The 18,503-nt window shown below is 40.4% G+C and overlaps 1 protein-coding gene and 1 non-coding gene across 2 annotated transcripts in view; both read right to left on the reverse strand.

The window, feature by feature from the left end:
* ST8SIA2 (ST8 alpha-N-acetyl-neuraminide alpha-2,8-sialyltransferase 2) overlaps nucleotides 1-18,503 on the reverse strand; it is a 187,899-nt gene that overhangs the window by 52,262 nt on the left and 117,134 nt on the right. The window contains exons 3-4 of the mRNA XM_075273290.1: nucleotides 7,571-7,699; nucleotides 2,512-2,769 (exon numbers count right to left, since the gene is read on the reverse strand). Of these exons, the coding sequence (XP_075129391.1) occupies nucleotides 2,512-2,769; nucleotides 7,571-7,699 (387 nt within the window). The remainder of the gene's footprint in view (nucleotides 1-2,511; nucleotides 2,770-7,570; nucleotides 7,700-18,503) is intronic.
* On the reverse strand, nucleotides 2,372-2,443 carry TRNAG-UCC (transfer RNA glycine (anticodon UCC)). The gene has a single exon. It is a non-coding gene; the product is annotated as a tRNA-Gly (tRNA).

Genomic DNA, 18,503 nt, shown 5'->3' on the forward strand with positions numbered 1-18,503 from the left:
GTTCACATAAAGGGCTCCCTGAACATAGTAGCGGATCAGCTGAGTCAGGGTATTACCGTATCAGGAGAATGGTCTCTCAATCCAGACGTATTTCAACAGATCGTCCAGAGATGGGGTCTCCCGGAGGTCGATCTTATGGCTACCCGACTCAACGCCAAGGTGGGGACCTTCTGCTCTCTGTACCAGGAGGACAATCCCTTGGCGGTGGATGCCCTGTCCATCCCATGGAGGTTCAGGCTGTTTTACATATTCCCTCCAATTCCAATCATACCGAAGGTATTGATAAAAATAAGACAGGACCAAGCCTCGGGAATAGCCATAATCCCGTTCTGGCCAAAAAGGGCTTGGTTTGCTCAGCTCATACAAATGAGTCAGGGCATATATTGGAGGCTTCCCCCACTCCCAGACCTGGTAACCCAAGGAGAGCTGAGATGCCAGGATCTGCGGAGCCTCAACCTGACAGCCTGGAGGTTGACCAGTCCCTATTGAGAAATAGAGGACTGTCACAAGCCGTCTTGAAGACCCTATCCAGCGCCAGAGCAGATTCGACTAACAGGAACTACCGTCGAATAGGTAACATCTTTAATGCCTGGTGTCTGCAGCATCAAGTGGACTCCACCGATCCCCCTACGGAGGCGATCCTGGACTTCCTTCAAGACGGACTAGACAGAGGTCTTGCTGCGGCCACACTCAAGGTACACGTAGCGGCCCTGTCCGCCTATCTGGGGAGGCGTTTGTCTCAGGATCCTTTAGTGAGCACCTTTATTAAAGGGGCAACTAGGCTGAGACCGGTGGTAAACACCCCTGTCCACCAATGGGACCTTATTCCGGTCCTGAACGCCCTATGTGGCCAGCCATTTGAACCTCTGGAAGAGGTCTCCCTCAAGTCGCTAACCGGCAAAATGGCGCTGCTACTGGCAGTCACACCTGCCAAACGCGTTAGTGAACTACAAGCTTTGTCCGCTGAGGAGCCATATACCACCTTTTTCTCTGACCATGTACTGCTTAGGTTCCTCCCTGGGTTTCGTCCCAAGGTGCCATCTGCTGTAAACAGGAACCAACTGATTTCCCTTCCAGTATTTTTTCCGTTCCCTTCTTCTGCTGAAGAAGAAAGATGGCACAAGCTGGATGTGGTTAGATGCCTGCAGATCTACTTGCAGCGCACTCGCCCCTTTAGGTGGACTGAAAACCTGTTGGTCAGCTACACGGGGAAAAACAAGGGCGCCAAAGCCGCCAAAGCTACAATATCCCGGTGGGTTACCGAGACTATTAGAGTCGCCTATACCGCCCAAGGGCTGTTGGCTCCATCTTTCCTTCATGCCCATTCAACCAGGGCAGTGTCCACTTCACGGGCAGAAAGAAGTGCTTTGTCTGTGGACCAAATATATGCAGCTGCCTCTTGGGCATCTGAATCCACCTTCATTTGGCATTACCGCCTGAAGGACCAAGTGGCAGATTCCACTGCCTTTGCCCAGACCAGTTTAAGTTCGGTCATGGGTTTGTCCCACCCATCTTGGGGACCTGCTTGCTATATCCCCACATTGTGCCGCTGTTGAGGACGACAGGGAACGAGTGATTATGAAGATAATCTTGTTTCCCTTAGTCCTAACAGCGGCACAAGATTTCCCACCCTGGGAATCATATCTTATGTATAAAACTGTATATAAATGTAATGGAGGTACTTTTGTATTTACACGCAGAGGGGAGGTTCTTGTGCCCTCTTATAGGGCCTGCCACGCATTTGATTGGCTAATTAAATATCCGCCTGTCCTACCAGCACACAGGGGCAGAAATACCCCACATTGTGCCGCTGTTAGGACTAAGGGAAACAAGATTATCTTCATAATCACTCGGTATTATTAACCTGTATTAGGAACCTAATAAGAGAACATGTTCAAATAACGGATTTGGAGCAAGCGCAGTTCTTTTTCATCCATTGGTCTGTCTCCCTAAATAGACCTGAAATATTCCTTTTAAAACTTGCTGAAAGTCAAATTAAACTTTACTGTATTTGGATCTATCAATTTCAATCTTTTGCAAACCATATATAAACTACTTATAGCTAAGTTAACATTAGCTCTCATCCCCATTAGATGCTCCTCAATGTATTTTCTATTAGAAGATTTTATAGCAACTACTGTAACTGTAAAGAATCTTATCCTTCTTTATGTTATTTTTAATGTAGATTGTGAACCCCATATAAGGATCGCAAGGTACATTTGTTTTGTTATTAGTATGTCTTTGTAGAATGGGAGGAAATCCATGCAAACACGGGGAGAATATACAAACTCCTTGCAGATGTTGTCCCTGGCAGGATTCGAACCCAGGACTCCAGTGCTAACCACTGAGCTACCGTGTTGCCCCTATGTTCTGTGTTGGTCGGGAATCGAACCCAGGTCAACTGCTTGGAAGGCAGCTATGCTCACCACTATACCACCAACGCTTTGTATCCTGTCTTTATGTCTGAATCACCGTTCTTCCACACATAAAGCAGGGGACCAACATTATTACCTTATGACAAAGTCGTGTGAGTCGATCTCTTTCCCACAGCCACTGTTGAGCAAAATGCCAGAGTTTCCTACAATGGCACATGTCTTGAAGTTCTTGTTTTTCAGAGGGGAGGTTCTAGGCAACAGTTCATACAAGTTTTTGGATATATTCATGGTGCTGTCTCGATCAAATATATAATGTATAATATCTCCTGGTTTCAAAGTCCCTTTTAGAACTGATATATCCCTTTCTGCATCCAGGAAATGCAAGATTTGCTTCCTGTAAACCAAGGTAGAAAGAACATGAAGAGTTATTAAGAAAAAGCTTTCATATACGGAGAAACAGGCAGGCACCCCTAAGTACTTTGATCTCTAGCTTCAGCATATGAAACATGCAGGCTTCTCCTGATTATGTTCTACGTTCTGCTTTTGTAATCTTACAACACTTGCCAAAAGCCTATCAGCCTATGTGTGCTCATTGAAGTGGATATAACCATGCATCTTATTACTACACAGCAGAATTGTACAATAACTACTATAACCCACAGTATAGGATTTTTTTTTGTGTCTTTACCTTATGGGTGCATTCACACTGAGTAAACGCTAGCTTATTTTGTAGAGTAAAATTACACTTGTAAATTTTGCTATCCCATTGACTTCAATGATATTTTTTTACAAGTGTAAAAATACGCCTGTAAAAAATACGCCTGTAAAAATACGCCTGTAAAAATACGCCTGTAAAATGTCATTGAAGTCAATGGGATAGCAAAATTTACAAGTGTAATTTTACTTTACAAAATAAGCTAGCGTTTACTCAGTGTGAATGCACCCTATGTTTGTAATGTATTTAAGTGGGGAAAGCGCATGGTGGCTAGACAATGAAAATTCATAAATGAGCAAATTTCCATTTACAGAGCCTTATAACTATATGCCACGTAAAAAAACAATGACAGATGAAATCCTGAAATATGGTGCATGTTTAAGCCTCCATTATCTTATAAGTGGAAAAGCTCCGTATAGCTTTGTAACAGGATATTTGTCCATCAGTGGAATGACAACATAGCAAATTCTGTAACTTTTTCTTATCTTTAAAAGAGGCTTTACTATCAAGGCGCTAAGTGACCATACTGCAGATCAGCACACTGCTAGGAGACTTCTCATAACATGCTCTGAAAGATGGGATATAAAAGAGCATGCTGGGAGTTGTAGTTTCCCAACAGCTGGAAAGACACTGTGCTTTTGTCATAACAATCTTAGGCTGAGGCCACGAGTTGTGGAAAAGCTGCTTTTTCTGTTGCCGATTTTGCTGTGTTTTTTGGGTTTTTTTAGCCAAATCAAGGGAGAGGACTTAGCAGAAGGGAGCCAGATAAGAGCTTCCATTATAGTCCCCATTCCTTTTGAAGACAACTTTAGCTTTGGCATAGACAGCAGCAGCAAAATCTTCAACTAGAAAAGCAGCTTTTCCTGCAATCTGTAGCCTTAGTCTTAACTACTTCATGCCACGGCCATTTGAAATTTTGAATTTTGAATACATTTTTTAAACAATTTTTTCTTTAATTTTCAGACACCCTTGGGGTCTTGAACCCTAGAGGTCTGATCACTAACACAATTCAATGCAATGCTAATGTATAACAATGCATTGTAAAATAGCACTGCTTCTATTTCAGGCTGCCGAGAGCAGTATGTAATAGAATACATATAATGACAAGTCTGGAAGCCTTCAATAGCCTCTCGGCTATCACAGTTAGGGCCAGTTCACACGGAGTTAACGGGCTCGCATTCTGGCACATATATACATGTCAGAATGTGAGCGCTCAAAACAGATCCCATTAATTTCAATGGGTCATTACAGGCGTATAATGCACGTAATTTTGCGCGCATAATTTTGTGGCCACAAAATTACGCGCACAAAATTACGCACATCATACGCCCGTAGCGACCCATTGAAATGAATGGGATCTGTTTTGAGCGCTCACATTCTGACACGTGTATACGTGCCAGAATGCGAGCCCATTAACTCCGTGTGAACTGGCCCTAACAGATCGCTGGCCTCAGATCTCAGGGCTGGTGCAGGTGATCCACCCCGCATTGGTAGCACCCATTAGTCACTGAGAAAGTGGTGCCCAAGGTGTCAAGGGTTAATGACCCTGATAAGCAGGTATAGAGATCATTGCCATATTTACATAGGAAACAGTTAAAGAGGTTTTCTCACAAACATAAACCAACTTTGTAGCAAGGTAAAGGTTGAACATTTTCGCAAATACAAGTAATTAAAAATTTTTGCAGACATTTAGTGATTTTCTCATCTCAGTGGTGATAGTCTTCTGTCGTGGGTGTAGAACTTGTCTGAAACCCCCACCACTATTTCCTTATTGTGGACAGGTTATCAGACAGAGACACTACAGGTATGAGAAGATAATCTGGTCACCAAAAGGAAATCATGGCTTATTTTCTGTCCAAAGAAAGATCCTACATTCATGATCGTACACATTGCCAAACAATCAAGACAAAGGACGGCTATGATGGTTACTTACATTTCCATCAATTTTTAGTTTTTAATTGTCTACAGATATATGCTTGGTAATCTTCATGGAAAATCCCTTTAACTACATAAAGGTACAGTACAATGGAACACAAGTCCTGAAAACTAATATTGAGGGTGTGGGTAGGAATGATCCTGCTGACATGGTGAGTATATATATATATATATATATATATATATATATATATATATATATATACAGTCCTATGAAAAAGTTTGGGCACCCCTATTAATCTTAATCATTTTTAGTTCTAAATATTTTGGTGTTTGCAGCAGCCATTTCAGTTTGATATATCTAATAACTGATGGACACAGTAATATTTCAGGAGTGAAATGAGGTTTATTGTACTAACAGAAAATGTGCAACATGCATTAAACCAAAATTTGACCGGTGCAAAAGTATGGGCACCCTTATCATTTTATTGATTTGAATACTCCTAACTACTTTTTACTGACTTACTGAAGCACAAAATTGTTTTTGTAACCTCACTGAGCTTTGAACTTCATAGCCAGATCTATCCAATCATGAGAAAAGGTATTTAAGGTGGCCAATTGCAAGTTGTTCTCCTATTTGAATCTCCTCTGAAGAGTGGCATCATGGGCTACTTAAAACAACTCTCAAATGATCTGAAAACAAAGATTGTTCAACATAGTTGTTCAGGGGAAGGATACAAAAAGTTGTCTCAGAGATTTAACCTGTCAGTTTCCACTGTGAGGAACATAGTAAGGAAATGGAAGACCACAAGGACAGTTCTTGTTAACCCAGAAGTGGCAGGCCAAGAAAAATATCAGAAAGGCAGAGAAGGAGAATGGTGAGAACAGTGAAGGACAATCCACAGACCACCTCCAAAGAGCTGCAGCATCATCTTGCTGCAGATGGTGTCACTGTGCATCGGTCAACAATACAGCACACTTTGCACAAGGAGAAGCTGTATAGTTGAGTGATGAGAAAGAAGCCGTTTCTGCAAACATGCCACAAACAGAGTCGCCTGAGGTATGCAAAAGCACATTTGGATAAGCCAGCTTCATTTTGGAAGAAGGTCCTGTGGACTGATGAAAGATTGAGTTGTTTGGTCATACAAAAAGGCGTTATGCATGGAGTCCAAAAAAAACAGCATTCCAAGAAAAACACATGCTACCCACTGTAAAATTTGGTGGAGGTTCCATCATGCTTTGGGGCTGTGTGGCCAATGCCGGCACCGGGAATCTTATTAAAGTTGAGGGTCACATGGATTCCACTCAGTATCAGCAGATTCTTGAGAATAATGTTCAAGAATCAGTGACGAAGTTGAAGTTACGCCGGGGATGGATATTTCAGCAAGACAATAATCCAAAACAACGCTCCAAATCGACTCAGGCATTCATGCAGAGGAACAATTACAATGTTCTGGAATGGCCATCCCAGTCCCCAGACCTGAATATCATTGAACATCTGTGGGATGATTTGAAGCGGGCTGTCCATGCTCGGCAACCATCAAACTTAACTGAACTTGAATTGTTTTGTAAAGAGGAATGGTCCAAAATACCTTCATCCAGGATCCAGGAACTGATTAAAAGCTACAGGAAGCGACTAGAGGCTGTTATCTTTGCAAAAGGAAGATCTACTAAATATTAATGTCACTTTTCTGTTGAGGTGCCCATACTTTTGCACTGGTGAAATTTTGGTTTATTGCATATTGCACATTTTCTGTTAGTACAATAAACCTCATTTCAATCCTGAAATATTACTGTGTCCATCAGTTATTAGATATATCAAACTGAAATGGCTGTTGCAAATACCAAAATATTTAGAACTAAAAATGATTAAGATTAATAGGGGTGCCCAAACTTTTTCATAGGACTGTATATATATATGCAGTCAAGCACTTTGCCACCGGCTGCCTGTAGCAAAGTGGATAAGATTTTAACATACACATCGTGTAGTGTATTTCCTTTGTACACTGACATGCAAATATGTTCTTCCTTATCTGTCCTCTTAACCCAACATGTCTAGAAATTTGCATCACACGTAAAACAACATAGTTTTGTGACAAGATATCACAAAGTGATAAGCTAACTATCCTTTCTGTATCTATGGGTTACCACCTAGTGGGAAGGGTAAATTGCAGTCTTAGCATTTTGTGATTTAGTGTTGAATTGTGTTGAACCAAGCTGGAGATTGGTTAAGTGTGAACACATACATACAGTGTAGATTTTCTATCTTTGGTATGTTAGTTCTTTCAATTAATTTCCCCCACCGATTATACTATAGACAATGAAGTTTGCAACTTTCTACTATACAATGTGTATCAATTCCTCAAAAGTCTGCTTGTTGCCAGTGATGGAAACTTTTATGTTCAATTCCAGAGGCTGAAAATCTTTTCTTATCATCTCTAGCTAACACAGTTGTATGGCTTGTTAAGTGTATCAGCGCTCTCTCGTGTCACTAACCTCAAGCAAAATTGTTGAAAACTTGAGAAATCAATACACGGTACATCAGAATGTGGCAAACTGGAAAAACCTTTTACAACTTATGATGCAAATGATCTAATAAACTTACCTGATCTTCATTGAAAGAGTCTCATTGTGTCTCCATTTCACTATGGCGGGTTTCATACTTAATTTGATGCTTTCATTGCTTCTGTCTGTGGCGGCCCGACTACTGGAGTCATTTATTGATAACCCCACTCTATAAAGGAGAAAGTACAAGAATGGAGTGAAAGTGGATTTTAGAAAATGCCATTAAAATACTAGATGTTAGGCTTTCATAGAACACATTGACAGGTTTTACTGTAGGATCAACATAATACCCATCAGAATCTTCTAGGGCTAAAGAACTGGAAATAAATTGGCACCAGCAACAGCAGAACTTACACAATGTATGTAATCTCTCATGCCTTTAGCTTTGCACATATTCCAAAAACTTGTTGAACTATCAGTTACATCCTTAGCCACAATACATACCATGTATATCATGAGTAATGTTCACTGAAAATCCTATAGTCTATGACCAGATAGGTTACTATTTAGGACCAGAGAACTTATCTCTAGTGAATGGGTTTCCATAACTAAATACAATTCTCTGGTAGATCACACAAAACATAATATATTTTTGATTGGAGAAATTAAAAAAATTCTTCTGACTATAAATATTGCTTTTACTTACTTGTTAAGACATCCCCTGGTGTTCTTTTGTTTCTCTCTCAGAACATACACCTAAAGGGCTTTATGTGCACTGATTCTTATTGGCTTACTGATTCTATAGTCTATAAAATACCAAGAATGGCTCTTCCAAACAAAGGATCTAGGCAGACTGACTGAGCTACAAGGTGGACATTTGGAGAGGCTAGCAAAGAACACTAAGGAACACCATAACATCTTGTAATGTATATTGGCAGCAGTATGTACCCGCCAGTTGTCAGGATCTGGGGGTGCTGGGTGGTTGGCAATGACACAGACTCCAAGGTAACAGTTCAAGTGTTGAGTTTTATTTACTCCAAACACACATGGGTTGATGTAGCACAAAAGAAGATTCAAAATAAAAACCTACCCGTCTGGGCTCTAACTAAACAGAAATTGGTTATGTAATAAAGACAAGTTCAGATAGTCACGATCGTCTCCAGCAGTAGCAGCACTTTCTGTTACAATTATATCTACGGGAAAGCTGCCAGCGTTGCCATAGATAAAATTGACACCGGTATTGGAAATTGCAGCATGTCCGTGCTGCAGTTTTAAATGCAAAGTGGGCATTGGATTTGCATGAATCCCATCCACTTTGCAGTTACTGTAAAATGCTGTGATTTTCCTGCGGAGTTTCTCGTGGGGCTCCGGCCTCAAATTTCTAGCTATCTCCTCCCTAACAGTGAAGACTTTGCAGGGGAATAATGCTCTCTTCCACTGGTGAAAACATGTCACTACTTAAGTCTCATTCAGATTTCTGAATTCTATTGGTCCTCACATTTATCATGACCAAGCACAATAGGAAAGAAGGACAAACTTGTATACTGAATAGTACTTTAAGCTGAACAGAGCCATGTTAAAGGGGTTGGCCACTTTCAGACCAGTATTAAGAGACAAATGTTATTGTTTGTACAATAAAAAGATATACAATTTTCCAATATACTTTCTGTATGAATTCCTCACAGTTTTCTAGATCTCTGCTTGCTGTCATTCATTCTGTTACTTCTAGTGGATAAAAGTCTGACCATGGTCATATGATTTGCAGTCCATGGTCATGTGATTTATGGTCCATGGTCATGTGATGAGCACACAGGTGAACAGATGATTACCAGGCAGATGTCTGATTACTGTGCTGTGACTATAACGAACGGCACCTGTGTGCTCATCACATGACCATGGACCGTAAATCACATGACCATGGTCAGACTTTTTTTTTTTTTCTTTATAAATGTGAATTGTGAGCCCCATGTAGGGCTCACAATCTACATTTTTACCTATCAGTATGTCTTTGTAGAATGGGAGGAAATCCACACAAACACGGGGAGAACATACAAACGCCTTGCAGATGTTGTCCATTCAAACCCAGGACTCCAGCACTGCAAGGATACAGTCCTAACCGCTAAGCCATTTTGTTGCCCCCCGCGGTAAGACTTTTATCCACTAGAAGTAACAGAATGAATGGCAACAAGCAGATATCTAGAAAACCATGAGGAATTGATAATAAAGGATATTGGAAAATTGTACAACTTTTTATTATAAAAACCATAACATTTATCTCTCAATATTGGTCTGAAAGTGGCCAACCCCTTTACGTTAGTTGAGGCGTGCCCACTAATGTGGTACTCCGCCTACAACATATAGCGTTGACATGGGATTTTCATTCCCAGCATCACCAGCAGACAGTGAGCACTCTATAGTATATAGCACTCTATATAGCCAACCACACTTACTTCTTACTTACATATTATATGGATTTGTTAAGAGGTAGACGGACAATCTGATCATGTCACCCCCTTTCCGTGTTGAGTGGAATCCATAATGTAATTGCATTTGTGTTGATATAATAGAGCTGAAACCTTCCTCTAATACATTGTTTCATGTCATCTTCCTACTGGAGCAGAAATGCACCTTTTCTGTTTGTTATTGAGATGCAGAACAGGTGACTACACAATTCTCAGATACTGGCACAAATTATGAACATGCAGATGAGCAACCAGCCAGAAAAGAAGTGATCAAAGAGTCTGTATAAAAAGCCTAAGGGCACAGAGCACTTAGTTCAGCTTTGGGAACAGTAAAATGGAAAGCAGAGATGTTGCTGACATTCATGGAAAACAAGCTTGATGTAAATCCTAAACAATTACACTTTCAGTGAGATTTCTTCAAACAGAGAATAAAACTTCACTTTTATTAGTAACAGCTAAAAATCTCAGCTTGATACATAAATATTCATAAAAACTAGGTTCCTAGAAGGAAACTGTAATGCAAGTATGTTTGCCCTGAATTCATAAAGAACCCTGGATGCTACTGCTATTGTGGTTTTAGAGCAGAGCATCCATCCTAAGGGCTAGCTCACACCTAAAAACCGCCTGGCTTATTTTGGTCCACCCCAAAAAAAGCTTCCTAATTAGGAAGCAGTTTTTTGACCTTGAGGCGTTTTTTGGATAGTTTTCTGGATGCCAGGTGGTTTTCCCTCCCCTTAACCCCTTCCCGCCGATGGCATTTTTTGATTTTCGTTTTTCGTTTTTGACTCCCCTCCTTCTAAACCCCATAACTTTTTTATTTCTCCGCTCCCAGAGTCATATGAGGTCTTAATTTTTGCGGGACAATTTTTTCTTCATGATGCCACCAGTAATTATTCTATATAATGTACTGGGAAGCAGGAAAAAAATTCAGAATGGGGTGGATTTGAAGAAAAAAATGCATTTCTGCGACTTTCTTACGGGCTTTGGTTTTACGGCGTTCACTGTGCAGCCAGAATGACATGTCCCCTGTATTCTGTGTTTCGGTACGGTTCCAGGGATACCAAATTTATATGGTTTTATTTACATTTTGACCCCTAAAAAAAATTCCAAAACGGTGTTAAAAATTTTTTTTTCTAAAAGTCGCCATATTCCGACGGCCGTAACTTTTTTATACATAGGTGTACGGGGATGCATAGGGCGTCTTTTTTTGCGGGGCCGGGTGTACTTTTTAGTTCTACCATTTTCGGGAAATGTTATTGCTTTGATCACTTTTTATTCAAATTTTTAGCAGAATTAAAACAGTGAAAAAACGGCGGTTTGGCACTTTTGACTATTTTTCCTGCTACGGTGTTTACCGAACAGGAAAAATATTTGTATAGATTTGTAGAGCGGGCGATTTCGGACGCGGGGATACCTAACATGTATATGTTTCACAGTTTTTAACTACTTTTATATCTGTTCTAGGGAAAGGGGGGTGATTTGAACTTTTAATACTTTTTATATTTTTTTTTTACTTTTTTTTTATTTTTTTTTTGCATTTATTAGACCCCCTAGGGGTGTTGAACCCCAGGGGGTCTGATCACTAATGCAATGCATTACAATGCTAATGCATTGCAATGCATTGCAAAAAAGCATAATTTCTTTTGCAGGCTGTATACACCAGCCTGCAAAAGAGAGAATTTGCTCCTGGCTGGGAGCCCTTAACAAGGCTCCCGGCTGTCATGGCAACGGGGGGTCGGCCCTGGAGCATGCTCCAGGAGCCGGCGATCCCTGCCAAAATGCCGGCGCCCATGCGCCGCCGGGAAGATGGCGCCTCCGGCGCCTTTGACAGCAGCGCCGGAGGGGTTAATGCCTCCGATCGGTCCGGGGACCGATCCGAGGCATTAGAGCCGGTTGTCTACTGCTTGAAGCAGTAGACACCCGGCGGCTATGACGGCCGTCCGGCTCCCGGGCGGTCGCCATAGTTACAGACCCGACACGCGCCGTACTATTACGGCGCATGTCGGGAAGGGGTTAAAGTGAATGGGCTGTAAAAAAAAACACTAGACGTTTTTCGCCTCCCATTCACTTCTATTGCTTTTCTCAGGCGGAATCCGCCGGAAGAAAGGTCATGTTGGTTCCTTTTTCTGCTAGCAGCAAAAAACTGCTAGCAGAAAAAAAAAGCTAGCAGTCTCCATAGACCACCATTGTATGGAGGCAGATTTTGAGGCGAAATCTGCTGTCAAAATCTGCCTCATTGCCCCTGTGTGAACGAGCCATGGGAAACCCAAATGGCTCATATACCTAACCCTTCTCCCTTTGTTCCTTACGTCTCCCCAGCTGTGATTTCCCAACTAAATGTTTGGGGTCATCAGGGAATATTTAGGAACCAGCAGCAGGATAACAGAAATGGGCTGGGCAGAGTATGTTGGCAGACCGCCCTTTAGACACAAAAATTCACTCCCGTCAGACCAGAGGTTGTCTTGTTTAAAATGCCCCTTAATATTTTTTATAAAGGGGTATCATTGGCAGTGTGTTAAAGCGCATTCAATAACAATATGATAAATAATAGGTGGCATAAAGTTAGATAGAAAGCATAGGAATAAAATGACACAATTATCCAATTATAATTCATATTGCACAGAACATAAATATACACCAACACAAGAAAAGAATATACAGAACCATTAAACCACCAGTATCCAAGGATGTAGAGTTTTAGTCGTGGACAGTTTTGTAAAGAGTGGGAGCTGGAAAAAAGTTACTGACTCAGGTGTAAAAAAAATATTTTAAATTATATTATAAATGATTCATATTGTATAAATAATTATATGCAAAGCTTTACTTTCTCAAGATTCACTGGCTTTTCTCATGAATGAGAGGATCTGGACAGCTTCTATCTGATGCCGGTTCACATCTGCGTGTGGTAATCCATTCAGGGAGTCTGCATGGGAACCCCCCCGAACAGATTACCAAACGCACTGGCAAGCAGTGTGCAGTGAAAGCACACGGACCCCATAGCCTGTAATGGGATTTGTGTGCTTTCCGAGCACTGTCCACACGAATCATGTAGAGAGGAAAGTAGATCACAATCTACTTTTCTATCTGCATGTTCCATGTGGACACCGCACGGAGAGCACACGGATCCCATTGCAGTCTATGGGGTCCATGTGCTTTCACTGCCACATCATGTGTAATTGTTTGCAGCTTTTGGCATAACAATGGCCATGCAACAAAATTTACAACTTTAATTACTATATAGATTTTCAGTAAGCCTTGTTTAGTTAGTGGTCCAGGGAAGAGACAGAACCACACGCTGGATATTTTACTCATAACTAGTGATCCGGAAATGAATAAAGTAACTTTCTGCTCCATGGATATATTATCTTGTAATATTATCCAATAGAAAAATCTGTTCATGCTTGAAATTAATGGATGCATCTCAAAGAGAACTTATTATTATAATTTGTCTTTCTTAAATAAATCAATAGTAAATGTGATTGAAGGGGAAAAGGTCTTCCTACAGACGTCTGTAGTTTCCCCCCTCCCCCTGTCTTAGGGTACTTAGCAAATTTACAGATTAAAAAAAAAAATCTAGAATAAAGCAGTATATAGAACATAAGGAAGGGAAGGATATAGTTGTAGTATCTCCTCTCAATACAGGGGAATTATTGCAATGGAAATTTTTAAGGTTAGTATTGATGGAGTGTGTGCTGACATAATTTAGCTAAATGTATCAAATGTTGCACAATATCTAATACATTTCTTAGACTAACCACATTTACTTTCCCACCCACTCTTTAAAAGTAGAATGAACAATAGAAAAATGTCAAATTCTGGTACATTTTGGAGAATGTAAATTCTATGATCCCCATTTTGTGACTTTCTAAATGCCAGAATTCTGGAGTTCAGGTCTTGATAAATTCCCCTTAAAATGTTTGCGAGATGCTTGCTGTGAGAGGGGGGAGGGAGCCGCAGGGGAAGACATCTGTCTTAGAGCAACCAACACAGCTTCGGCATCAGAGTCTACTCACTCAGCAGTCTTAAAGAAGGAAGGAAAGACTCAAAATGATGCAGATAAGAGACATCAATTCTGGCTGAATTAAATGTAATGTACGACTTTTGCTATTCGTTTTTTTGTAATAATCGTCATTCTTAGATTGCATTTGTGACTACATGGTCTATAAGTTTAAAAAATGTCATATTTCACAGAATAATTATTATTATGACAAGCGACAGGCTAATTTTCCTCATTCCAGATATACGCTCATCTCATTGCTCACCTGACACTGTAATTCTTTGACCCAAAGCAATTTCTAATTAGCTTGGCCGGCATGACCATTAAGTACCTCAGTGCTAGACGTTAAGTAAACATGTCAGGCATTGAAGGATCATTTGTTCAGAGTTCCTGTTTCACATGCTAAGTATGTTCTGCTGCACAATACCGATCACTTGAATAGTGATAAGAAGAACCTCTTACATATTCATCTTTTCTCCAGAAGCCTTAATGTTCTCAGTTATTGAATCTGTATATACTTTTAAACAAATACGATGTTACAAAAAAATTATTTTATCTGTGAACTTTATGTATTAGGAAAAGGGAACAGTATAAAAAAAACAGTGACTAGACCTTGAAAAGAGAAAATGGAAATATTTACCAATTTTTGTCCTAATAACTCAATACAATTTCTAAGGCCCGGTTCATATCTGCGTTCGATATTCCGTTCGGGGAGTCTGCTTGGGGGCTCCCCGAATGGAATACCGAATGCATTGGCAAGTAGTGAGCTTATGAACGTATACGGACCCCACAGATTATAATGGAGTCCATGTGTTTTCTGCGTGGTATCCGCACAAGTCATGCGGAGAGAAAACGACTTCACGAACGACTTTTCTCTCTGCATGATTCATGCGGACACCGCACGGAAAACACATGGACCCCATTATAGTCTAGGGAGTCCATGTGCTTTTATAAGCTCACCATTTGTCAACACGTTCAGTATTCAGTTCGGGGGGTCCCCAAGCAGACTCCCCAAACAGAATACAGAATGCAGATGTGAACCAGGCCTAAGTCAAATGAATGAATTTATTGAGACTGGCTTTCTTCTGTTGATTTGAGTTTCACCAAAATTTCTGACCTTTTAATAATCTGGGAGCAATTCAGGAGTTCCCATGTGCCAGAATTGAAATCTAAAGCAGTCACAGACAAGCACAGATTTCAGGAATACTTCGTGCCAGTTTTATGGTGTAAAAAATCTAATGGTCTGAGGCGTCCCTGGCACAACTTGTCTTGATCCTCTGTCTGCTCCGCCCTCCTTTTTAAGAAGTTCAGAGTAGAGGGCAGGGAGAAAAATGTGAGGCATCTTAGGCACAGACAGCAGTTATGCCCCCTGAGCTTTGGGTCCTTGTACAGTTTCGTAGGTTACACCAATGGTAAATATTTCCCTTACTGAGGTATGCCTGGCCCCGGTGCAAGTACAGATATGGATCCCTTTTGTTTCCAATATCTCAGTATAGAACATCTCTTTCTGTCTCTCTAACAATTCACCAGTAATTGTTAGACATAACGTTCTTTAACTTCGGCATTTATTCTAAACATTAGAAAGCTGCTATTAAGATGATAGGCCCCCCTTACCCATTGGGCTTCTGTGCAGCTGCTATGGTATTTTCTTTTACCAAATGCAAGGTCCACATATAGACCTGTAATATCTGAATAAAGCCTTAGCCAGATATAAGAAATCTTATTAGTTATTCACTTCGATACTCTATTTTATTTCTGGAATGATCTCAGATTGTTTCGGCAATGCCATCTCTATGAAGAGTTCATAGAGTTATTTCTAATACCGCCATGTTATTGTGAGCATCTGCTGAGCAGCTGGAACCAAATGTGTGAATTCAGAATCTACTGTCTCCATCTGCAGACTGACTGCGGACAGGCAATCTTCTGTTCTTTCCACCTTGTCAAATGAAATCTGACCTGAAACCCGTATGGTTATTCTCAGTGGACAATGATCATAATTCATAAGTCTCGGGTAGATTCAGTTACTGGGGACATTTATAAAAGTCCATAAACTGAGGATAAAATAGCACAATTTTACTATATCACATATGGGATATTTGTAGATGGAAAACCTACCAGTAATGTATGAAGCTGTATTTATGCTCAAGGAGCATTTGAAAAAACATACCAAGCAAAGCTGAAGGTTTACTATACTGTGGACCATGTATACCACACCATCAGCTATATTTATGATACCATTTCCCCTTCTCCGAGCTCAGATGGGATAATCAACCCAATATATGGACCAAGCAAGCATTAAAGGGAACACATAATAGAGATGAGAGAATCGCTTAGTACCGAGTCGGGTTGATTCTGAATATTTCAGGCAGGGTTCACACCAGCGTTGGTTCTCCATACGGGAATTCCGTTCCCATGTCCACTTGAAAAATGTGGAGAGAAAAGCATTTTCTTCCATTGCATTTTCCACCCTTTTCAGGCGGAACCCAAGCGGAAATCACGTGGACCCCATTATAGTCTATAGGATCCGTTGGTTTCTGTGGGTAATTGCTTTTTTAAGCAGATTAGGTTTCTGTTTGAGGGTCTTCAAGTGTACCCCCTGAATAGAAACCCAAATGCAAGTGTGAACCTAGCCTTAATTTTTTTTTTTTTTTTCAAAAACCGAACATCGTCTTCAACAAACTAAAATGGGCGCCACAGTATAATTTGTAGTTTCTTTAGACCCCGGAGTATAATAAGTGGAGGCTCAGGGGATGTGTTAAAAATTTTAAAAAAATCGATAACCCCTGTTGGGCCTCCTAACGTTGACGTCCATCGTTCTTCTATAACATCATCGGCCTGAGCTCAGTACTGTTATTGGGCTTCAATGGTAACCTGGGCTTGCCGAGCATCATGACATCATGGCGTTTGGCATCCCCATGTGACTTTTACTTTATTAAATTGGATTATCCCTTTAACTAGGAGTTACTTTTAAAATATTGATATTACAACCGAGCTATGAAGAAAGATATAAAGTCTGTACAAATCCATACTAAGTTTATATTACTATCAAGAGATATGTTTTATTCATTTGTGTGAAGCGCTGTCATGAGCTGTGACATTAACCACAGATCTCCTAGAATAAAACTTTGCCAAAAGTTAGCACATAGTCCCCAGGATGAAAGCGACAAGACCTGCATGTCAATTTCCCTTTAATGACTGCCGAGGACTAAGTTTTACCTACACAAATCCACAGACTCCTAGTAAAACTCCAGCAATTTACAGGGACATGTGAAGGTTATAACAGTCGTGCCGTCTTCCCGCTAGAAACAGATTATTTTGTCTGTTCTGAATCGAATACTTTGATGTGTTTTCTTCTGTTCATTTTACTGAGTTAGAGTGGTAATATGGGAAGATCTAGGTCTATAAGGATAGGCCAAATTGGTTTGCAATGGCTTTCTATTCTTTACAGCAATAGGATTATTATATCATACTGTCCTTATATTGGCTTCCCTATTTAAAATGAAGTAGTTTGATCAGAACATTTTTCATTTTAACATCTCTACATATAACATAAAAGTGTAACTTGCTCTTGTGTTGTATCTGTGTGCTCGCACTGAGATGATAATCTTGTGAGATGAATTCTAAGAATTTAAGTTAGTAGGCTGGTGGGACCCCCGAGGTGGCAGCAACAATGTTTTTGATAAAGGAATATAATGGTATTTCTCTTTTGTCCATTCAATTAATTTTATTAAGGGACAAAAATAAACTATTAACCCTTCTATTTCTAAAATTATTCTAATGTTGCAAAATTTTTTCCCCACACATGCTTAAAACTTTTGCACAGTACTGCGACGAGGGCAGTCTCAACTCTGTATAATAGTCCAGGTCTAGCTGATAGATCCTGCCCATTGCCACTACCATGACCTTGATTGATGGTAACAGCCTTTGCAGATGACACTGATATTGGCAATGAACTCTCAGGGTCACAAACGTATGATGATGGATATGGCGCATGTTCAGCACATCGTTGCCACGCATGTGCACCATCCATTATTGGGTACAACTGGTAGAGCTGGCAGAGAGACCTGAAGTGTACTAAATCTGTTTACCCCATTAATACTGAGGCCCCATAGTGGGGAAAAGCCACTTTTTTTTTTTGCAGATTTTACTGCAATTGTTTGCATTAAACCCAGGAGTGTCTACACAAGGAATGGGAACTATTAAAGAAGTATCTAAAATTCTCCCTTCTGCCCATTCCCCTTCTGGTTTTGGCTCAAAAACTTACAGAGAACCTGCGACAAAAAAAATCAGCTTTTCATGAGGCCTTAGCCTAAAGCTGCAAGAAAGCTATGAGCGGCCACAAGTTTAAGGTCCTCTTAAGTTCCCTACCGAGCTCAAAGATCTGTTAATAAGCCATATATCATCTGGTCTTCGAGATCCACCTTGATCATTATATTCTATTTCACTTTTGTCACTTCTACATAGTAATATTTAACACTTAGCTAATATTTCATATTCCTAAAGTTCTTCGTATCGTTGCTACAATCTAAAGTGTAATAGAAATGCTGGTGTCACAATGTTCCCTTCATTATTTG

Source organism: Leptodactylus fuscus, chromosome 5 (assembly GCF_031893055.1).
Source record: "Leptodactylus fuscus isolate aLepFus1 chromosome 5, aLepFus1.hap2, whole genome shotgun sequence".
Lineage (NCBI taxonomy): Eukaryota > Metazoa > Chordata > Amphibia > Anura > Leptodactylidae > Leptodactylus > Leptodactylus fuscus.